Source organism: Erpetoichthys calabaricus, chromosome 1 (genome assembly GCF_900747795.2).
Source record: "Erpetoichthys calabaricus chromosome 1, fErpCal1.3, whole genome shotgun sequence".
NCBI lineage: Eukaryota > Metazoa > Chordata > Cladistia > Polypteriformes > Polypteridae > Erpetoichthys > Erpetoichthys calabaricus.
In genome coordinates this window covers 28005185-28025685 of record NC_041394.2, presented here as the reverse complement: position 1 = coordinate 28025685, position 20501 = coordinate 28005185, and the positions used below count along the sequence as shown (strand labels likewise).

General features: G+C 40.5%; 1 protein-coding gene across 2 annotated transcripts in view; it reads left to right on the top strand.

The window, feature by feature from the left end:
• Positions 1-20501, top strand: part of LOC114647942 (tyrosine-protein kinase receptor UFO) — a 241509-nt gene that overhangs the window by 103290 nt on the left and 117718 nt on the right. For both annotated transcript variants that reach the window (XM_028796666.2, XM_028796656.2), the window contains exons 5-6: positions 14015-14095; positions 16775-16890. In XM_028796666.2, coding sequence (XP_028652499.1) covers positions 14015-14095; positions 16775-16890 — 197 coding nt within the window. The remainder of the gene's footprint in view (positions 1-14014; positions 14096-16774; positions 16891-20501) is intronic.

Genomic DNA, 20501 nt, shown 5'->3' with positions numbered 1-20501 from the left:
TTTTGCAAACTGAAACATTGACTTTAGCTGCAAAATCATTTGCACACAAATCGTTTCACTCATCACTACTGATTATGTTAAGTTCTAAGCTGTATTCATCGATATTACAGATATTGACATAGATTCAGATTATCTGACATCAGCCACATTGTTGTCTCTATCACTCCTGTCTTTTATTGATCAAACATGCTCAGAGGTAGAATGTCACTGGCAAAGCAACAAATGACCACTTTTTACTAGAGATCATTATTTAAACACTAAATACAGACAGACACATGCAGAATTAATACAGTTAGGTCCATAATTATTTGGAGAGAGACAACTTTTTTCTAATTTTGGTTCTGTACATGACCACAATGAATTTTAAATGAAACAACTCAGATGCAGTTGAAGTGCAGACTTTCAGCTTTTATTCAGTGGGGTGAACAAAATGATTGCATAAAAATGTGAGGCAACTAAAGCATTTTTTTAACACAATCCCTTCATTTCAGGGGCCCAAAAGTAATTGGACAAATTAAATAACTGGAAATAAAATGTTCATTTCTAATACTTGGTTGAAAACCCTTTGCTGGCAATGACAGCCTGAAGTCTTGAACTCATGGACATCACCAGATGCTGGGTTTCCTCCTTTTTAATGCTCTGCCAGGCCTTTACTGCAGCGGCTTTCAGTTGCTGGTTGTTTGTGGGCCTTTCTGTCTGATGTTTAGTCTTCAACAAGTGAAATGCATGCTCAATTGGGTTAAGATCAGGTGACTGACTTGGCCATTCAAGAATTTGCTTTAATAAACTCCTGGGTTGCTTTGGCTGTGTGTTTTGGGTCATTGTCCATCTGTATCATGAAATCATTTTGAGCAGACAGTATGTCTCTGAACACCTCAGAATTCATTCAGCTGCTTCTGTCCTGTGTCACATCATCAATAAACACTAGTGTCCCAGTGCCACTGGCAGCCATGCACGCCCAAGCCATCACACTGCCTCCACCGTGTTTTGCAGCTGATGTGGTATGCTTTGGATAATGAGCTGTTCCACACCTTCTCCATACTTTTTTCTTGCCATCATTCTGGTAAAGGTTGATCTTGGTTTCATCTGTTCAAAGAATGTTTTTCCAGAACTTTGCTGGCTTTTTTAGATGTTCTTTAGCAAAGTCCAATCTAGCCTTTCTATTCTTGAGGCTTATGAGTGGCTTGCACCTTGCAGTGCACCCTCTGTATTTACTTTCATGCAGTCTTCTCTTTATGGTAGACTTGGAGGATATCGATACGCCTACCCCCTGGAGAGTGTTGTTCACTTGGTTGGCTATTGTGAAGGGGTTTCTCTTCACCATGGAAATGATTCTGCGATCATCCACCACTGTTGTCTTCCGTGGACGTCCAGGTCTTTTTGCGTTGCTGAGTTCACCAGTGCTTGCTTTCTTTCTCAGGATGTACCAAACTGTAGATTTTGTCACTTGTAATATTGTAGCAATTTCTCGGATGGGTTTTTTCTGTTTTCGCAGCTTAAGGATGGCTTCTTTCACCTGGATGGAGAGCTCCTTTGACCGCATGTTGTCTGTTCACAGCAAAATCTTCCACATGCAAGCACCACACCTCAAATCAACTCCAGGCCTTTTATCTGCTTAACTGATAATGACATAACGACGGACTTGCCCACACCTGCCCATGAAATAGCCTTTGAGTCAATTGTCCAATTACTTTTGAGCCCCTGAAATGAAGGGATTGTGTTAAAAAAAATGCTTTAGTTGCCTCATATTTTTATGCAGTCGTTTTGTTCACCCCACTGAATGAAAGCTGAAAGTCTGCACTTCAACTGCATCTGAGTTGTTTCATTTAAAATTCATTGTGGTAATGTACAGAACCAAAATTAGAAAAAAGTTGTCTCTGTCCAAATATTTATGGACCTAACTGTATGTGTAAATGCTTCCAGACAGGAACTGAATGCCTTTCTTCACATTCTTCTTTTGGCTTTCGGCTAAAGGGTGAATCACGTACTTGAGGACATTAGTGGAAATTAAGGGTAAGTGCCATTAAAAATGAAGCCAGGAATATATAAAGAGTTTTGGGATTTTCGAACAGTCTACTGAGACATGGAGTTGAAGCAGAAACCTTGACAACATTTAAGAAGACTCTGGATGAGATGTTGGGACAGCTTAGTCAGTCCGTCATTTTCCAACCCACTATATTCTTTAACACAGGGTCACGGGGGTCTGCTGGAGCCAAATCCAGCCAGCACAGGGCGCAAGGCAGGAACAAATCCCGGGCATGGCGCCAGCCCACCGCAGGACATGGGACAGCTTAGTTATGAACTAAATAAATAGGCTTGATGGACTGAATGGTCTCCTCTTGTTCGTCAAATTTCTTATGTTTCTTATGTGTGAATTTTATGAATTTCCCTTAGACGAGAAATGCAATTCATTTTGAAAATTTTTATTGCAAAGTGAAACCATGAGTTTCGCTGTAAATTCAGTTTCACACAACTTGCTTCACTTATCACTACTGATCACTCTAAACTGAATTCATCAATTAGACTCTGGTGTTAGCCGGAGGCTCCATTGTTATCCTAGTCGCTCCCTGTCTCTCACTCTCTTTCTCCTGTATTAATTCTCCACATTCGATGCTGTTTGTCACCCTTTAAATTCATTCAATTGTGCTAAAATATACCTTTGTTGGGGCGGCACGGTGGCGCAGTGGTAGCGCTGCTGCCTCGCAGTTAGGAGACCCGGGTTCACTTCCCGGGTCCACCCTGCGTGGAGTTTGCATGTTCTCCCCGTGTCTGCGTGGGTTTCCTCCGGGCGCTCCGGTTTCCTCCCACAGTCCAAAGACATGCAGGTTAGGTGGATTGGTGATTCTACATTGGCCCTAGTGTGTGCTTGGTGTGTGGGTGTGTTTGTGTGTGTCCTGCGGTGGGTTGGCACCCTGCCCGGGATTGGTTCCCTGCCTTGTGCCCTGTGTTGGCTGGGATTGGCTCCAGCAGACCCCCGTGACCCTGTGTTCGGATTCAGCGGGTTGGAAAATGGATGGATGGATGGATATACCTTTGTTATGTTAATTGTTTTTGACTGCAGTATACATCAGTGTGCTAAATCAATAGTCAGATTGCTTAGTCCATGTTTTTCTCTAAATGTTCTTTTGTTACCTTAGCCTTTCCTTTATTTAGTATTTGCTGACAAAGGCTGATTAACGGTTTGACGTTTATCAAGTAAACAAGCTGTGTCCTCCTTTCACCTTGTTGTCTTGCGGTGACTCCTCCGCTTGTCATGCACTTTATTTTTAATTGTCATCAATTCAGGCTTCTAGTAAACAAGAAATCAGTCTGCACTGCCTCAGCCTGTCACACCACCACGGCTAACAAAAGGTTGTCCAATATTCATGTGGAGTGAAGAGATCATCTGTGAGGTGCAACAAGTTGAGCATGAAAATTATTCATAGACTGCTGACTGCATTGTATCACAACTCTGCATTCCTCATGAAAGTCATGCTAGATTTTAACTTGCCATGGACACTGCAACCCTTGGTTGCCAGCACAGTCACTGAGGAACACTGAACAAATTCAAGATAATTTGGATGGACCTGGTTATGGCTGATGAATTCCTACAATGCAAAATCATTGATGATGAAATATGGTGCTTTTTGCATAAGTATGACCCGCAAACTAAGTGATGATCAGCAAGGAGAAAAGTCTTAGTGGATACAAAAATGTCAGGTACAATGGAAATGGAAGGTAATGATTGACTGCAAGATAATTGTGCACATGGAGTTCAGAACAGTGAGTAGAGTGTTATGTGCAGACCCTGCAATGTCCACATAAATATATTCATCTCAAGCATCCAGATTAGTGCAAACCAAAAAGATGGATGCTAATGCATGACAATGCACAAGTATTGCTTTATGCTGGTACACTAGAAGGTGTTAGAACATGGGACAACAGTGCAACCACATTATGCTTACTCTCCAGACATTTTGTTTTGTATTTATTTTTTTATTGTTTGTTTTCTCGCCTTTATGATGCAGTCTGTGGTTGTCGTTTTAGAAGCACTAAGGACGTCATTGTGGCTTTGAGGCACTCTATGTGTGTCCACAGAATGCTTTGCAGGCCTGCTTCCAGCATGTTGCATAAGAGATCCACAGAGTGTTTTGTAGCTGAGTGAAACTTACTTTGAAGAAGGATGTGCATAAAATAGCAATTCTACTTCCTTGTTAACATCGACCCTCATTTTAAAACTTATTGACTGCAGCTCCCAGGGAATGGAGTTTAGATCCTGTCCCAGTCACTTTCTATGTGGAGTTTACATGTTCTCCCTGTGTCACTGCAAGGTCTGTCCAGGTACTCTGGTCTTCTCCTACAACCAAAATATAGGCAAAATGAAGCTGATTGGCCAATGAAAGTTTGAGAGTGAGTGTGCCCTCTATTTGACTGGCATTCCATTCATAAGGGGTACCTGTCATGCTCTCAATACTGCTAGGACAGATGCCAGCTACCCACAACCGTGTTGTTGAAATTGAGTTGAAAAAGGGCATGTACAGTATGTTCTTCAAATTTTAACTTAATTAAAGATGACTTTAAAAAATGGCCCAATTTACTACAGGATAACAAGAGGTGTCCGTTCAACATTAAGATGGCAAATAATTACACTAACAAAGAAAACAGAAAATATGATGCTGATGAATATTCTTGCCCAGTGACCAGCATCATTGATACAATCCTAAAGCACACTGCAGTGCAATGCCAAACTATTTATGTAGCTGTTTTGAATGCCTTAGCTGCGCGGGGCTACCGTCCAGTGGAAATCGCATTTGACCAGCTGGCCTTTTCCTCTTTTCCTCTGTTTTCCTTTTTTGGCTCCTGTACTTTTTAGCTGTATGTTCACATCTCCTAATAATCAAAAGGAAACATGTTTTACATTACTATCTGAAATCATTGTGCGCTTCAGGCTTGGGAAGGGAATCCCACTCTAGTCAGTCCAGATGGTGTGGCACTAGGGGTCCATAGGTCAGTAAAGCATAATTAGGGATCGTTAACCAAGATCATTTGGGACTTTGAGTCTTAGACAGGGTTCATGCAGTGTTCTATGGCTGACCAGTCATTGCTTATTTTTTTGGACTGTTAACCATCCTCAAATGTTATTTTCTCTAACATCTTTGTTATTGGGATTTTTGTATTCCTCTCCTTCATTACCCTAAACCAGACCCTTTTTCAATATCTTCTGTTTGATTCATATATGTTCCCTTAATGTCTGCCCTCCTAAATATTAAAAACAGGAAGTACACAGAACAGTATAGTTATGGCTTTATTACTTTTATCTACAATGGTCTGGTGTTCCATTCAAGGTAGTTTCTCATGTTACATCCTGATGCTGCTGCCATAGGCTTCACTCCCTCGGGGCCCTGAATTGGATTTTGCAGGTTTGAGAATATAATGTTACGTTGATACAGCTTAATGGCAGAGATATTTGTGTATACCAACAGTATGTTTATGTATGGTTTGGGAAGTATTGGGGTCCAAGGTAGGAAAGCCCTTATTCAGGGATGGGTTGCTTTTGAAGTACTAAAGGACATAGTTAATAATGCTGCTTTGGAACTCTTTAGATGCAAGCTGAAGTTCTCCTCCATAAGATCATAACCAATGCCCTATGACTGCAGCAAAGATCCATTCTATAAATTTTTCTAGGTTGGTTGCCTAGAAGTTACTGAAGTTGGAGTTTACTTGACTTTGTTTAGGTCACTACCTTTGGTGCCATCCTTAACTATAACCCAGCTTCAGGTGATAGAAGAGATGAAGACAGACATGTAATTCTGAATCCCATGGCTATGCTTGTATTGGGGCCATCCTGGAGTTTAAACCAGAGTTGCTACCCTGGCTCATGTGTAAATGTCTTCTTTATGCTCCTTAGATTACTATCATATATGTTGTTGTAGTTTACATTTATGATTTGTGTAATTATGTTTCAGTGTGTATAAGCTATGACCCTTGTGACCCTTGTGTTTTGTGGGCGCCACATGTCTATCTCTGCTGAGGCACTGCTCCCAACCCAATAAAGACCCATGGGAATTGCAGTCCCTTGTGGTATATTATTGTATGTATGTATGCGCTTAGGGCGGCACGGTTGCACAGTGGTAGCGCTGCTGCCTCGCAGTTAGGAGACCCGGGTTTGCTTCCTGGGTCCTCCCTGCGTGGAGTTTGCATGTTCTCCCCGTGTCTGCGTGGGTTTCCTCCGGGCGCTCCGGTTTCCTCCCACAGTCCAAAGACATGCAGGTTAGGTGGATTGGCGATTCTAAATTGGCCCTAGTGTGTGCTTGGTGTGTGGGTGTGTTTGTGTGTGTCCTGCGGTGGGTTGGCACCCTGCCCGGGATTGGTTCCTGCCTTGTGCCCCGTGTTGGCTGGGATTGGCTCCAGCAGACCCCCATGACCCTGTGTTCAGATTCAACGGGTTGGAAAATGGATGGATGGATGGATGGATGGATGTATGTGCTTAATGGTTAGTGAATTCTTCTGTTTATGATTATTGCCGGTTGCCGGTTCGATTCCCATAAATGCCAATAGGGACTCTGTTGTGCCCTTGAGCAAGGCCCATAATCTGCAATTGCTGAGCGCTTTGAGTAGTGTTTCTTTGTATTTTCTGATTTTTTTTTTACATTTTTTGGTTTTGTTGACCTCTTTTTAACATATTGGAACTTGGTTACTAATTTTTCCTTTACTTGCCTTTTTTCAGCTTTATTTATCCTTTTTTGAAATAAATCTTTTATTTATAATAATTCTTTATGCGCCCTTTTAATGATCAAGCCAGAGTTTTATGGCCAGAGGTCTCCCTTGTGAGACTTTCTTTTCCTTTATTTTTGTGATGTTTATAGTTGCTTTGCTTGCTCTTCATATTTGGGCCTGCTCCAGCTGAAGCCAGCTATTTGTATTTTTGGGGCCTGGCTGCACTAAGCGAGCCACTACTGTACAGCTCAATGAAAATCCTGGCCGGTTTCTTGGCTGACTTTGAAGGCCTCACCTATTTTGCTTTGTAGGAAACTCCTTTCATTCAATAACAGTTTGACTCAGTATTATGATTGTGTGGAGTTTTTGTTTCATTTCAGTTCTAAATTTGCAATTACAAATATAGCTGTTATGTATCTGTTTGGTTATGAAGAGAATTATGCCATTATCTTTAACTTTTAATATGTAATATTTTATTTTTATTTGATATGTAGTGCCATTTTGTTTTTATTTATTTATTTTTTTTCCCAAGAACCACAATTTTAATACCCTTTGTTGCTATTCTAGCTGTTGCTGTGTGACAACCAGGAATGTGTGTGATGCATGAAGTCATCATTGTGATGGTATGACGGTTACTGCCATGCTGTAGCAGGTTATCCAAAATTGTGGATAACAACTAAAAACAGAACTGCTATGTGGATTCTTTTTAGATTTCAAGACTTTTTGACTTTTGCATCAAATTATTCCTATGAGTATGCCATCTTGTATTGATTACTTACAAGCCATCTGACTGTATAAAAATAGTGCTGGGACAAGCTGTGTTTATACATCTTCTGTAGCATTATTTGGGCAATACTGCATTGTATACTGATATCAAAATGGTAAGAAAAATGCACTTAGCAAAGGAAGATACACAGAGCATTATAACTATTAAAAGTCACGTCTTTCCTTCATAAAATTTTTAAACAAAGCTAAGATGTCAGTAAGTACAGTTTCCTACATGATAAAAAGCTGTCGACTCTCAAAAACTTGTGTTCTGATTCTGTTGTGTTGTGTACAGACATGTTCCTGTCAGAGTTTCCTCCATTTCATAGATAGATAGATAGATAGATAGATAGATAGATAGATAGATAGATAGATAGATAGATAGATAGATAGATAGATAGATAGATAGATAGATAGATAGATAGATAGATAGATGATATCATATATACTCAAGTATAAGTTGGGTCTTGAAACCCAAAAAATCGATCATAAAATCAAACCCCAACTTATACACCTGTTCAAAAATGCGACCCTTCTAGGTTATGTGGAAGCTCCACAAAACAGGGACGTCATCTACCAGCAGCACCCTCCAGTGGTGTCCAAGGTCCCCAACAGGCGTACCGTTTCAAACTATGAGTCCTACACAACCCCACAAGTGTCCAAACTGGGACAATGCCAGAGGAGCACTACCATTGAATGCACTGGGGGATGAATTGTTTGTGGTATACAGTCTCTTCCAGTCCATCCATTACTCTTTTTTCCCCAATTGGGGCAAGAACTGGGAATCATGTCGGCTGGGTTGCACCTCAATCCATGCTGACCATCCATATTGGCCTGCCAAATGGGTAAGGCACTAGTCTTCGTCCCAGTTTGGATGCCAGTCCTTCCGTTATGACATTTTACTATACATATATATATATATATATATATATATATATATATATATATATAATATATGTATGTTCAGCTCATACACACACAGGGTATAGTCATGTAGTTGGATGCTAGCTTGTTTTAAATGTCCTTATGCTTTATTAATATGTTTGAGGTCACTTAAATAGCCTGGATGACCCCTGGTCAGATAGGTTCCCACAGGCCTTTATCATGTTTGTTACAATGCTAGGGTAAATGTTCGGTTTAGAATTCAAATATTGGGTGACAAGCTTTAAAGTAACCAATATTATGTTATGTTAAACAAATCCAAATCATATTATGGATATGATTATACTGTTAAATTCTGGTCTGTACTTGTAAAATTTTTATTTTTATACTGTATTGAGGCTTCGTTCTGTGTATTGTATTGTATTGACCCCCTTTCTTTTTGACACCCACTGCACGCCCAACCTACCTGGAAAGGGGTCTCTTTTTGAACTGCCTTTCCTGAGGTTTCTTCCATTTTTTCCCTACAAGGTTTTCTTTTTTTGGGAGTTTTTCCTTGTCTTCTTAGAGAGTCAAAGCTGGGGGGCTGTCAAGAGGCAGGGCCTGTTAAAGCCCATTGCGTCACTTCTTGTGTGATTTTGGGCTATACAAAAATAAATTGTATTGTATTGTATTGATGTTTCTTGCACTTCTATAATCAATAAGGTAAACATTAAATCTAAAAGCAAGTAAATTTTAATAAATAAAAAAGACATAGTTTCCATTAAAAAGTGGAGTTTTTTAAACTTTAAATGTTCAGACCACAAGTTAATAAGTATGTGGAGAGAAATGGGATCTATAACTGACAGACAGGATTCTAAGAAACAACTTGACGGCTCTTTGCCATAATTAAAGAGAACAGTAGAAACCGCTGGCCGTGGCAAGTGGTAATCTTGTCAACGACTACTGCACAAGTTACACTTGCAGTGTGATGGTGTGGAAGGATGGAAATCTCATCTTCTCTTAATTTGACAGCAACAAATATTATTTCAAAAGTTCTGTTCAGAAAAGTAAACATTGTCTAAAATATTACCCATAATGTTTTATTTTATTGCTTTCCTTTTTTTAATATTCCTTAATATACTCTTAGAATGAAGGCTACAACTAAGTTATAGACTCCACAGATTTGTTGTCATCCTGAAGAATGGTGCCAGAAACACCAATTCCCACAATAGCAGAGTACATGGCAGTGCTGTGATGGGCTCTCCTCCAGTTGTGTCTTTCTCTCTGTCACAGGTGTTTTTGAATTAAGGCCCAGTAGGGCATATCATAGCTCGGCCTGATTTTGTGCAAAATAAGCAATTAGCTTCCCTCAGTAATTTAATTTATTATTACCCTCAAACTTGTCTTCTTAAGCAACTTTTGCATTATTCCACCATATGCTTAATGTCATTTCATACCTAGAAAGATATTGCTTTCCATAATGGTAGAAACTGACTTTATACTGGGGCACTACAGGCCTGTTTAAATCTTAAGGCGGCAGCTCTATTGGCTCTGTAATGTTCTCAGTTTATATTTTCATTTATTCAATTAGAAGAAAGTTTTATCCAAAGTGAATAACAAAAGATGGTCCAATATTATCAAGTAACATTACCCTGGGGACTGTTTCGAATCTAGTGTGAAGTAGTCCACTTTACTTAACCAAGGCCTCTGCATTGAAGCGGTGGCATTGAACTGCTTTTTATCTTTGGTGACTTCACAGCAGTCATTTCAAATGGAATCAGAAGATGGATTGTAAACTGATATGAGATGATTTGGGAAATACAGTCCAGGACAAGAGAGAAGAATCATAAGTACAGAAATGCAGAGAAAATGTCAGAAACCAGTAATAAAATCATATTTTAGACAGAATCTAAAGTGTTCACAAACGGAGATTCTTTTAAATGTGCAAACAGTAGGTAATAGGCTGTATCAGTAAACATTGATGATGGGGCACCATGTTGCCTACTTATAAGTAGTTGCACTCTACACAACTTGTGGGAAACAACACCTGGCAATCTTGAAAAGTGTCACTGACTATGAATAGTCAAAATTGGTGCCCGCAACAAAAGCAACGTGGCACCATTAAAAAATATCTGATTCAAAAACCAATGTGGCAACCAGATTCCTTGACCTCTGAAACCCCCTAAAGAAAGTCTTAATTATTTTTAGAGGAGGAACTGGAAAAAAATAAAAATGAACGGCAGATGACTCAGATGTGGTAGACAAGCTGACCACAGCACTTGATATTGATATTAACCCAATTGTAAACCTCACCCCTATTGTTTCCCTTCACATTAAAATGAAAGCAGTTAACAAATAACGGGGAAAGGGTTTGGGAAACAGAGACAAAAGTTAACAGGTTCAGAGCCAGGATGAGGCAAAGGCATGAGCCAAACATGGACAATCATAGCCACCACACACATAAAATGGTAGCATTCATGAAAAAAAAAAATACACAAATGTTATGATGTCACTGAAATAGAGACAAAAAATATAAAAAGCTGTGGAAGATAACCCGGACACAGACAGGCAGAATGGTTCAAACACATGTTTATTCATATTTTACTATATTACAAGTGCCATGCACAACCCAGTGCCCCAGCACCAATCACCCTTAGTCCAGCCCTCTTTTCCTCTATGCCTCTCTTCCTGACTACCTCCACTCCTCTCCTCCGAGTTATGTCCACTTCCACCCGACTCCAGCCATCGAATGGAGGGAAGCGGCCCTTTTTACGCTCACCCAGACGTGCTCCAGGTGCCTCCCAATGAACTTCCGCCGGGTGTGGCGGAAGTGCTGACATCCAGGGCTCATTAGGCATTCGGGCGTCCCCTGGCGGTGACCAAGGGCCCATATAGGGTTGAGCTTCCATGCTCTGTTCCCGTGGTCCCCATAGTAACCTGGGCAGCTGCCCCCTCGTGGTCTGGAGGAGGCGTAATCCCTCTTCCGGGCTTCCCAGCTGGGTACCACCCCCAGCTACTCATCACACAGCTAAAAACAGAATTGAATCGAGGAAGGAAACAAAGGTGACCACATTCCTGATCATTTGCTGGTTTAATCTGTTTGTACCTAATAAGGCCTTTCATGACCACTAGCAGTATTTAACATAAGATCGTCAGAGCAAATGGGCGTTTAATTCTTTCAAAGAAGGAATAGTTTTCGAAGTGCACTTTCAATTGTCTATTTCTTGCTCATTTTTAAAAGTAATATTTGCTCTTTATTTTATTTCTAACTAGCTGTCCCCCGCAGTTCCACCCACGTAGTAGTGAAACAGGACAGTGAGGAGGACCCTGCCCAGCTCCCTACTCCTGATGTCATGCTTCATCCTCCCCACAGCCCGCAGTCTCTGTCTCGGATTAGCATGAATATATCACTCCTGCAAGCGAATTGATTCTTAGCGCAATGAGAGAAGTCGCAAAATCAATCGGAATGTTCAAGCAAATTACAGAAAAAAATCCGATCTAAATCCATTAAGCAGTTCTCTGTTCACTAGCTAAGTGGAGGTAGGGAATGCCCGAGGCTGGCACATGACTGAAAAGGGCTCCGCCACCCTCCCTTTGGCCTGTTGCGTGTCTCTCTATTCGCCCAAATAAATCGGTACCGCAAGAGAACTATTATACTTAACGTGATGAGAGAAGTCGCAAAATCAACTGGAATATTTAAGCAAATTATAGAAAAAAACATGATCTAAACCCGTTAAGTAGTTCTCTCGTGAAAGCGGACAGACAGACAGATGTTGGATTTTATATATATAGAGAGAGATGAGTCATTTAGCCCAAATAATACAATGGACAGGTAAAATATTTTATTATCACTCAACTACCCAATCCCAAAAATTTCAAAATAATGTAAGATTTACTGTACATCGCATGAGGGCTATTTGAAGAGTTTTGAGACTTACCGATGATGTGTGCTGTGGTTTGTGGTGATTAAGGACTTGTACCCAGACCCCAATGGTAAGAATGTTTTTTGTTTAGTCATTGACCCGTCACAGCAAATATTTTAACTTCTGTTTTGTGATGGCATCTGCAAGTGATTTTTTTAAGCTGTGCAACAAAGACGTTTGAGTGAAATTTGTGTGAAGCTCGGTGATAATGGTTACATGACTTTTGGAATGCCAAAGGAAGCATATGGAAGGGAAAACTTTTGCTGTGTAAATTTTCATCTGATGAAGAACTTAAAGAAGCAACTGCATTTAAACATGTTTGCAGTCCGTGGCAGCGCACAGTTTGAAAATAAAAATGGTGAGCTCAGGCTCTGAGTGGGTATAGGTGCACGTGTTACCATGGGCGAGTGGCCCTGGGGTGTTGATGGGGGAGTTAACAGTGTCTACATTCATGTGTAGACATGTGTAGTTCATCCGACTTCCTCATTAGTGCTCTTGGGTGTGTAATTAGGCATCTGAAACAATCAAGCATAAAAAGAGCCTTAGCAGGACAGAAAGGAGGAGGAGGTTAGGAGCATGGGAGCATGCACTGATATAGCACGTTACTGCACCCACCACACAACAAACCACCTCAGGATCCCAAATTAGGACCTGATTGCACAGGAAAGAGATGATAAAAAGGAAAAACTGAGTCTGGTATTTAAATGAGAGAAAAGATGAAGAGACAGAATTTGGGCTGAGCCAGCGCCTTACAGGGTAGAGGCAGACATGATGAGCTCTCAAGGGGCCTGGTTAATCCTGCTGAGCGAGCAAAGAGCAGGAGCCACCAGTCACTCCAGATGTGCTCCCACTGAAGACCATGAAAGATGGTGGGGGGGTTGTTTCGGGAAGAAGCAGGGCTCACGGCCTATGCACACACCGAGGGATTGTGGTAAGGGATATGAACCAGTGAGAGGGATGACTCCTCTTGCCGAGGAGAGCAAGAAGGGTGAGCAGTGGAGATGTCAGTTTTAAAAAGAAGCACAGAAGCTCTTGTTGGTTTTAAAAAGAGTGATCCTCTGTGTTTTAACCTGTTTAAGATTTATTTATTGATAGATTTAAACCTCCAAGTATGTCACTGTTTTACTGGATTTTGTTTTATTTGATGAAGCACTATACTTTGATTTTTGAACACTTAATTTGTTGAAAATTAAACAGCACTTTGCACATTTCCACCAGCCCTTGCTTGTGATGTGTCCCCATTTTCCAGTCCATTATCAATGTCCTGGATTCAAGTGGGCATTAAGGCAGATGTATCCAACCTGAGTGTCACAGCAGCAGCCACCACAGTATTGAAGATGATGTCAAACAATTTGTATCTTAGAAAAAGAAAGTGTTTACAACTACAAGGAATCTGTAGATGTTAACTTGGGGGTATTGGCTCATATCCTTCCAATGAACCCTCATAATACAGTATCTGCTATTCTGGCTTAAGCATTCTCTCCTTAGGCTCTTACATTTCCCCCAGTTTAAATAGCTTTCCTTCTTTCCCCTCCCATGTACGTCTCCTGTTTTGTTTCTTTTCTGCTATCTACCTGATAAAGCCTACACCACTCAAACACTGTGCCTCTAACCTTCCTTTCTTTTATCAGTGTGTTGATAACCATTTTCTCTTTGCAGATATATACTGACACAGTATGTCAGTAATTCAGTGTACCCCACATGTCGGGGGACTGAAGACATTTATAATATAGTAGGACTTAACTTCTGATCTTTCTTATACCTGACAGGTTTGAATAAATCCAGTACATTTTCTTGTGAAGCACACAATAAGAAAGGTGTGACAACCTCCAAGACTGGACACATACGAGGTAAGAATGTTCATTCCCATGCTTTTATTAAGAAAATTATTTTACAAATTGTAACAGAGATGACCTGTCCCTAATCAGGCAATGAGACAGACAAGAAAAGAAGAGATGCTACAGGGTGGGGGGGTATTATGTCCATACGGGTGACCAGTCTCTATGTGTACATCTACTACTGGATTGCAATAGAAGCCAGCTTCTTGTTAGTTTTGTCTTGGTAGAGTAATATATTGCTCTACTTTCCCCTATTGTATTATTAATAAGTAGCCTTTGTCAGAATGCCTAATCCCGCAGACTTACCACTGTGTATAAGGTATTACAGTATATAACGTATCCCTACCTTCCCTTCTATATCTATATGCTCAGGCAATTAGGTGTAGCAAAAAGACAAGAAGGAGTTAAGTTACACATAAAACAATGTATTATTGATGATATTCATAAATAATAACAATATGCAAAGTACATTTGAATATTGGCAACCATACAACCTGATTAAATGGTGATGTGTAGTTTCAGGCGGCACACAGACTTGTAGTTATTTAAAATGTCTCTAATTAAGGCTTCATTGGTGCTCAGCCGTCTTCAGAACAGGCCACAAGCCTGTTCAAATATGGCTGCTAAGCTGTGCTCTTCATTGTGTTGTTTTCATCATCAGGGGTTAATAAGAGATGCTTCTTTCAGATGTTAGTAAGAGAGAGAGAATGTGGTTGAACAAGCAGATTTATAGATTCTCTGTCCAACCCCTACAGCCAATAGGACATCATGATATTTAAAACTTCTGATCCAAGCCAATTTCAAACTGCCATACTTCAGACCAATGGGGGATCACAACATCTTAAAACCTGCCACCCCCAAGACCATATGTCTTTATGGTTTTCTTGCAGGGGTTGAAAGACTTTAGCAGAGAAACTGGTTTAAATCACACACCCCCAAATCCAGTCGTAAAATTCAAAGAGATCCATTCCTTGGGTTGTAAACATGCTTCTCACTAATATTTCATTGCTTTGCCTAAATTACAAATAAAGACATACAAAATATTTATCAAGTTATATGCAAAATCTCACATCACAACAACACCTTATTAGGGAAAATCATCTATATGTAAAAGGTTTTAAGGAAAATGGAGGCTGACTTAGCAAGATGGGCAGAAATCTACAATAAGATCAGAAAAGTTGGAGAGACCACTGCTGAAGAGCTCAATAGTGAGGGAGCATTTGAAGGATGACAGTGCTCATGGCTCCTTCTACTCATCTTTACAGCTGAAATAGACAGAAACAAGAATTTTAACAATGTCTCCACTGGACACTTTTTACATTCTACATTACAACAACAACAACAACAACATTTATTTATATAGCACATTTTCATACAAAAAGTTGCTCAAAGTGCTTTACATAATGAAGAAAAGAAAAATGACAGACAAAATAAGAAATTAAAATAAGACAACATTAGTTAACATAGAAAAGGAGTAAGGTCCGATGGCCAGGGTGGACAGAAAAAACAAAAAAAAAACTCCAGAAGGCTGGAGAAAAAAATAAAATCTGCAGGGGTTCCAGGCCACGAGACCACCCAGGCCCCTCTGGGCATTCTACCTAACATAAATGAAATAGTCCTCTTCGTAGTTAGGGTTCTCACGGAGTCACTTACACACCAGGGGGTGTCCAACTCCGATGCCAGAGGTCTACTGTGGCTTCAAGTTTTCATTTTAACTAGTTTCTTCATTAGTAACTGGTACTTGCTGGCAATTAACTTATTTTGCTTTAATTTTACTTAACTTGCTATTTAAGAGTCAGACTTCTTAATTGTCTCTTTTTTTGTTAATAAGCAGTCAAGCAATAATGAGGTACAAAGTAAGCCAACACAATACAGTGTCCATCATACAATATCTGAAAATAAAGAAATTGGTCACTGATGAAGAAAGTGGTGGGAAGGAATATCTGCAGCCACTGTGACCCTACAGTACAGGAGTTGAACACCCCAACATATACTGATGGAAAAAGCAAATGCCCCTTTTCAGAAAATCTAGCTTGCATGCTCAGAAAACATTCTCCATATGTTTCATCCCCCTGACCAAACATCCAACTTGTGCGATGGGGGATTATAATTTCACAGACCCATGAAAACTCTTTTATTCAGCAAGGTCCAGGTGGAACAACTTGCTCAAATCAAATCAAATCCATCATGATGGCATACAGAGCCAAAGATTATGAAAATTGTGTCACTGTCCAATTACTTATGGACCGGACTGTATATGCAGAGATTGCATGTTCTTCTGCATTGTTTTCCTTCCATACCCTTAATGACATGCATGTTACGTTAATTGGCCATTCCAAACTGGTCCAGTGTGAGTGTGGAAGTTATGATGGGCTGGAATCATGTCCAGATGGGATAACACCCGACAAGAGCACATCCAGAGGCACATCAGCTCTATGCGCCAGAGTTGGTAACCTATGATAGCTGCAAAAGGCAATCAGACAAGTTGTGTGTTGACTGGTTGTTGTCTTGTGACCAATGCCCCTGCATATGAGAATGTTATGTTATAAGTGTGTTTGATTCCTACCCAAAGGCTCTTTGAGCTGGTTTACCATATTTTTCATCTGTTTCAAAAGGTTTAGTTTAAAATAAATTTGCTATGGGATCTCCAGCCCTTTTTAAATACTCTGTTGGGTTTGTTCCTCTCCTTAGTTCTACCTGATAAACCTCAAAACCTGCACTTGACATCCAAAAAGACTGATTCCCTGGACATCTCATGGACACCAGGATTTGGAGGAGATTATGAAGTGACTGTTTGTACTGTGCAGGTAAAAAACATTTCACTGCTTACCGGAGTTAAAACAGCAATGTACGAGGGATGGGGCCGAAAACGTCTCGGAACTGTTAAAAATCTTTTATTGTAAAACTTACAGCAATTCACTTTTAGGCACCTTCAAAATACTCTCCTTGAAATGCACAACCATTGTCGCAGCGCATTTCATGTTTAGAGCTCCTGCATTACTTTCCTGGATTTCTTCTGGTAGCAAATCATATTCCCTTAAGTCTTGATTATTGTTTTGGGAACAAGAAGTCCCAGAGAGTAAGATTTTACGAATACAATGCAACAACCTCATGGTTTGGTCAAAACCTCTTTGATAACTTGATGTGTTCAGGTGGGCAGTCATGGTGCAAAATTTCGTTTTGGTTATCTCACTGCTCTCTTCACATTTCTTCCTGATGCTTTCCAATAGATACCTCAGAAGTTCAATGTAATGTCACTGAGTAACAACCTGTCCATGAGGAACAAGTCTGTCAATGTCAAAAAATGCAAATATTATCATCTGCCATGGTGGCTTGGAGAAAAAAAACATCCAAGTCAAGTGCACGATAGTAGAATAAATGGCAGAAATACGCCTTCAATCAAAGAGCATGATGCCACTCGACAGATTGATTAACCAGACAGCAGGCATACGATACCTAGCGACATATTTGAGAACTTTAGCCTACTTTTAGTACCATTGACCGATTCTGGGAATTTCTGGGTAACTACTCATATGCTTTTAACAATTTCTCAATTACTAAGATAAACCGCTGGTTTGACTTTGTGTCGAATGAGCAGTTACTCATGGAGTCCCAAATGAGGCACATTACCTTCACTGTGAGGGAGTGTCAGTTACGGCACTATGGCCATGAGGCGCAATTACCCAAGGGTGATCCAGCTCGTAAGATCCTCATTGTTGGACCAGGCCAAGGGGTCACCCACGTAACACCTGGCTGTGACAGATAGTGGGTCATTTCCAAAGGGTGGGACTGGACCGCGTGTCCACCTGGGTGTTTGCCAAACAGGATCCTGAGCTGTTTTGTCTTGTGGTGGGTGCGTCAACATGATAGATAGATAGATAGATAGATAGATAGATAGATAGATAGATAGATAGATAGATAGATAGATAGATAGATAGATAGATAGATAGATAGATAGATAGATAGATAGATAGATAGATAGATAGATAGATACTTTATTAATCCCAAGGGGAAATTCACATGATGCTGTACTGTACTGTATGCTGATGCTATACCGGTGCATGCTCCCTGACCTGACCTAACCTGACCTAAGGTAAAGTGGAAGGCCCAAAAAAAGCACTGAGTATTTTGTGTAGTTCAATTTCTATCTATCTATCTATCTATCTATCTATCTATCTATCTATCTATCTATCTATCTATCTATCTATCTATCTATCTATCTATCTATCTATCTATCTATCTATCTATCTATCTATCTATCTATCTATCTATCTATCTATCTATCTATCTATCTATCTATCTATCTATCTATCTATCTATCTATCTATTGTAATACGTTGCCCGGACACAGGCAGACGGACACCATGTTTAAGTCCACCACACATTTATTGTGCATAAACACAGTCCAATAAAGTGCACAACCCAGTGCTTCTCGCACCAAACTCCCCCAAAGTCCAGGCTCTCACTCTGTCTGCCTGCTCTCAGGCCGCCTCTCTCCTGCCTCCAAAACCTTGTCCACTCCTCACCCGACTCCAGTTCTTCTTTGCAGGGAGGCGGCCCCTTTTATAAGTGCCTGGATGGGCTCCAGGTGATCCCCGACACTCCCTAGACACTCTCCTGTGTGGCGGAAGTGCCGGCTGTGTTCCCGGAAGCCCTCTGGGTGTTCCCAGTCTTCTTCTCCCCAGCACTTCCTGGTGTGCCGGAAGTGTTGGGGTTCCGGGTTCTTCAGGTATGGGAGCGTCCCCTGGCGGAGACCACGGGCCCCTACAGGGTGGGGCTTCCAAGCCTTGCACCCGTGGCCCCTAATGGAACCAGGGCGGTCGCCCTCTCATGTTCTGGAGGAGGCATGAACCCTCCTCCTATCTTCCTGGGCGTCCTGGCTGGGGGTGGCACCCAGCCGTCTGCCACACTATCTATCTATCTATCTATCTATCTATCTATCTATCTATCTATCTATCTATCTATCTATCTATCTATCTATCTATCTATCTATCTATCTATCTATCTATCTATCTATCTATCTATCTATCTATCTATCTATCTATCTATCTATCTATCTATCTATCTATCTATCTATCTATCTATCTATCTATCTATCTATCTATCTATCTATTTCTCCTAATTGTAAATATTTCAAAGTACAGAATTTAGTATGAGGTTATGTAGGCAACTTAATCTATCTGCTATACTGGGGAACTGGAAGTAGAGTTGTAATGGGAGGCAACCCAAAAGCCAGTGCTGATCCATGGACTACAGTTTCCATCACGCAGCAGCATTGTGCTGGGGCTGATGGGTGGACAACATTATCAGCCCACACAAACTTTTGTACCAACCAAGGTTGGATCTCATCTAAGTCTGTATGTACATCATTTTCATCTCAGCTAATCTGAATAACGATGTTATTGCTATGCTAGATCACAGCTTTTGCCTTAGAGTTCTTTTTGTCTCAATGTGGATTATGTTTAGCCATGTTCAATTTCCTAGATAGTCTCCCCTCTGTTTATTTATCCCTGTGCAATGGCAGTTACTTTGGGTAGCAAGAAATAAGTAAATACTGCTATTATGACAAGTTAAGCAAAATGTTTCTAGAATTTAGATTTTTTTATTATTTTTATTTATTTGGAGTTAGACACAGACTCCCACCTAATTACTGTCTGAGTATTGTATGCATGTTCTTCCTCTGCCTGTTTTGGATTTCTCCAAGTTTCTTCCCTCACTCCAAAGACAACATTTAGGTTGGCCAGTGAGTCTAAATTGCCTTAGATGGGAGTACGCTTCACAAAAAAATGGAATCCCATTCAGAATGGATTCATGTGTTAAGCCCCACCAATATTAGAATTAGTTCCTTGCACTCTTGTACTGATAAAAGAATATTCATAAAATGGATGGATGAAGGGATGGATGGGGAGATGGATGGATTTTAATAACTTCATTACCATGTTTCAGTTCAGCTCTGCTTAGTTTGATTCATAACACCACTAGCCATGTCAGCAGAAAATAGTCAGCCCCATGGAAGCAAATAAAACCTTAACTGATTTTTCTAGCTGCCTTCTCTGGTGATCCAACAGAATGCTGATGGAATCTGAAAAATTGGAAACATTGAGTATGCACTCATTAGGGAGTTTTACTGTTGGTCAACTAATTTAGGAAAAGAGAAGTATAAAAATTGAAGAACACTGCTTCCTCTCCATTCACCTCTTTCTCTTTTTGTAGGTTTCAGTTTACTAAAGTATGAAACATAAAGTGTGCAGGGTGGACAATAGAAAAGTACATGCATCAAGGGCCTGACATCCCAGCAGCCCACTGGGCACGTTTGTTGTGAGTGTGCGAGTGGAAGGTTTCATGTCAGGCAGATGGTCTTGAGTAACTCAGAGTTTGGTCTGAATGATCACACTGGAGAATTATTGTGTCTGCTTTG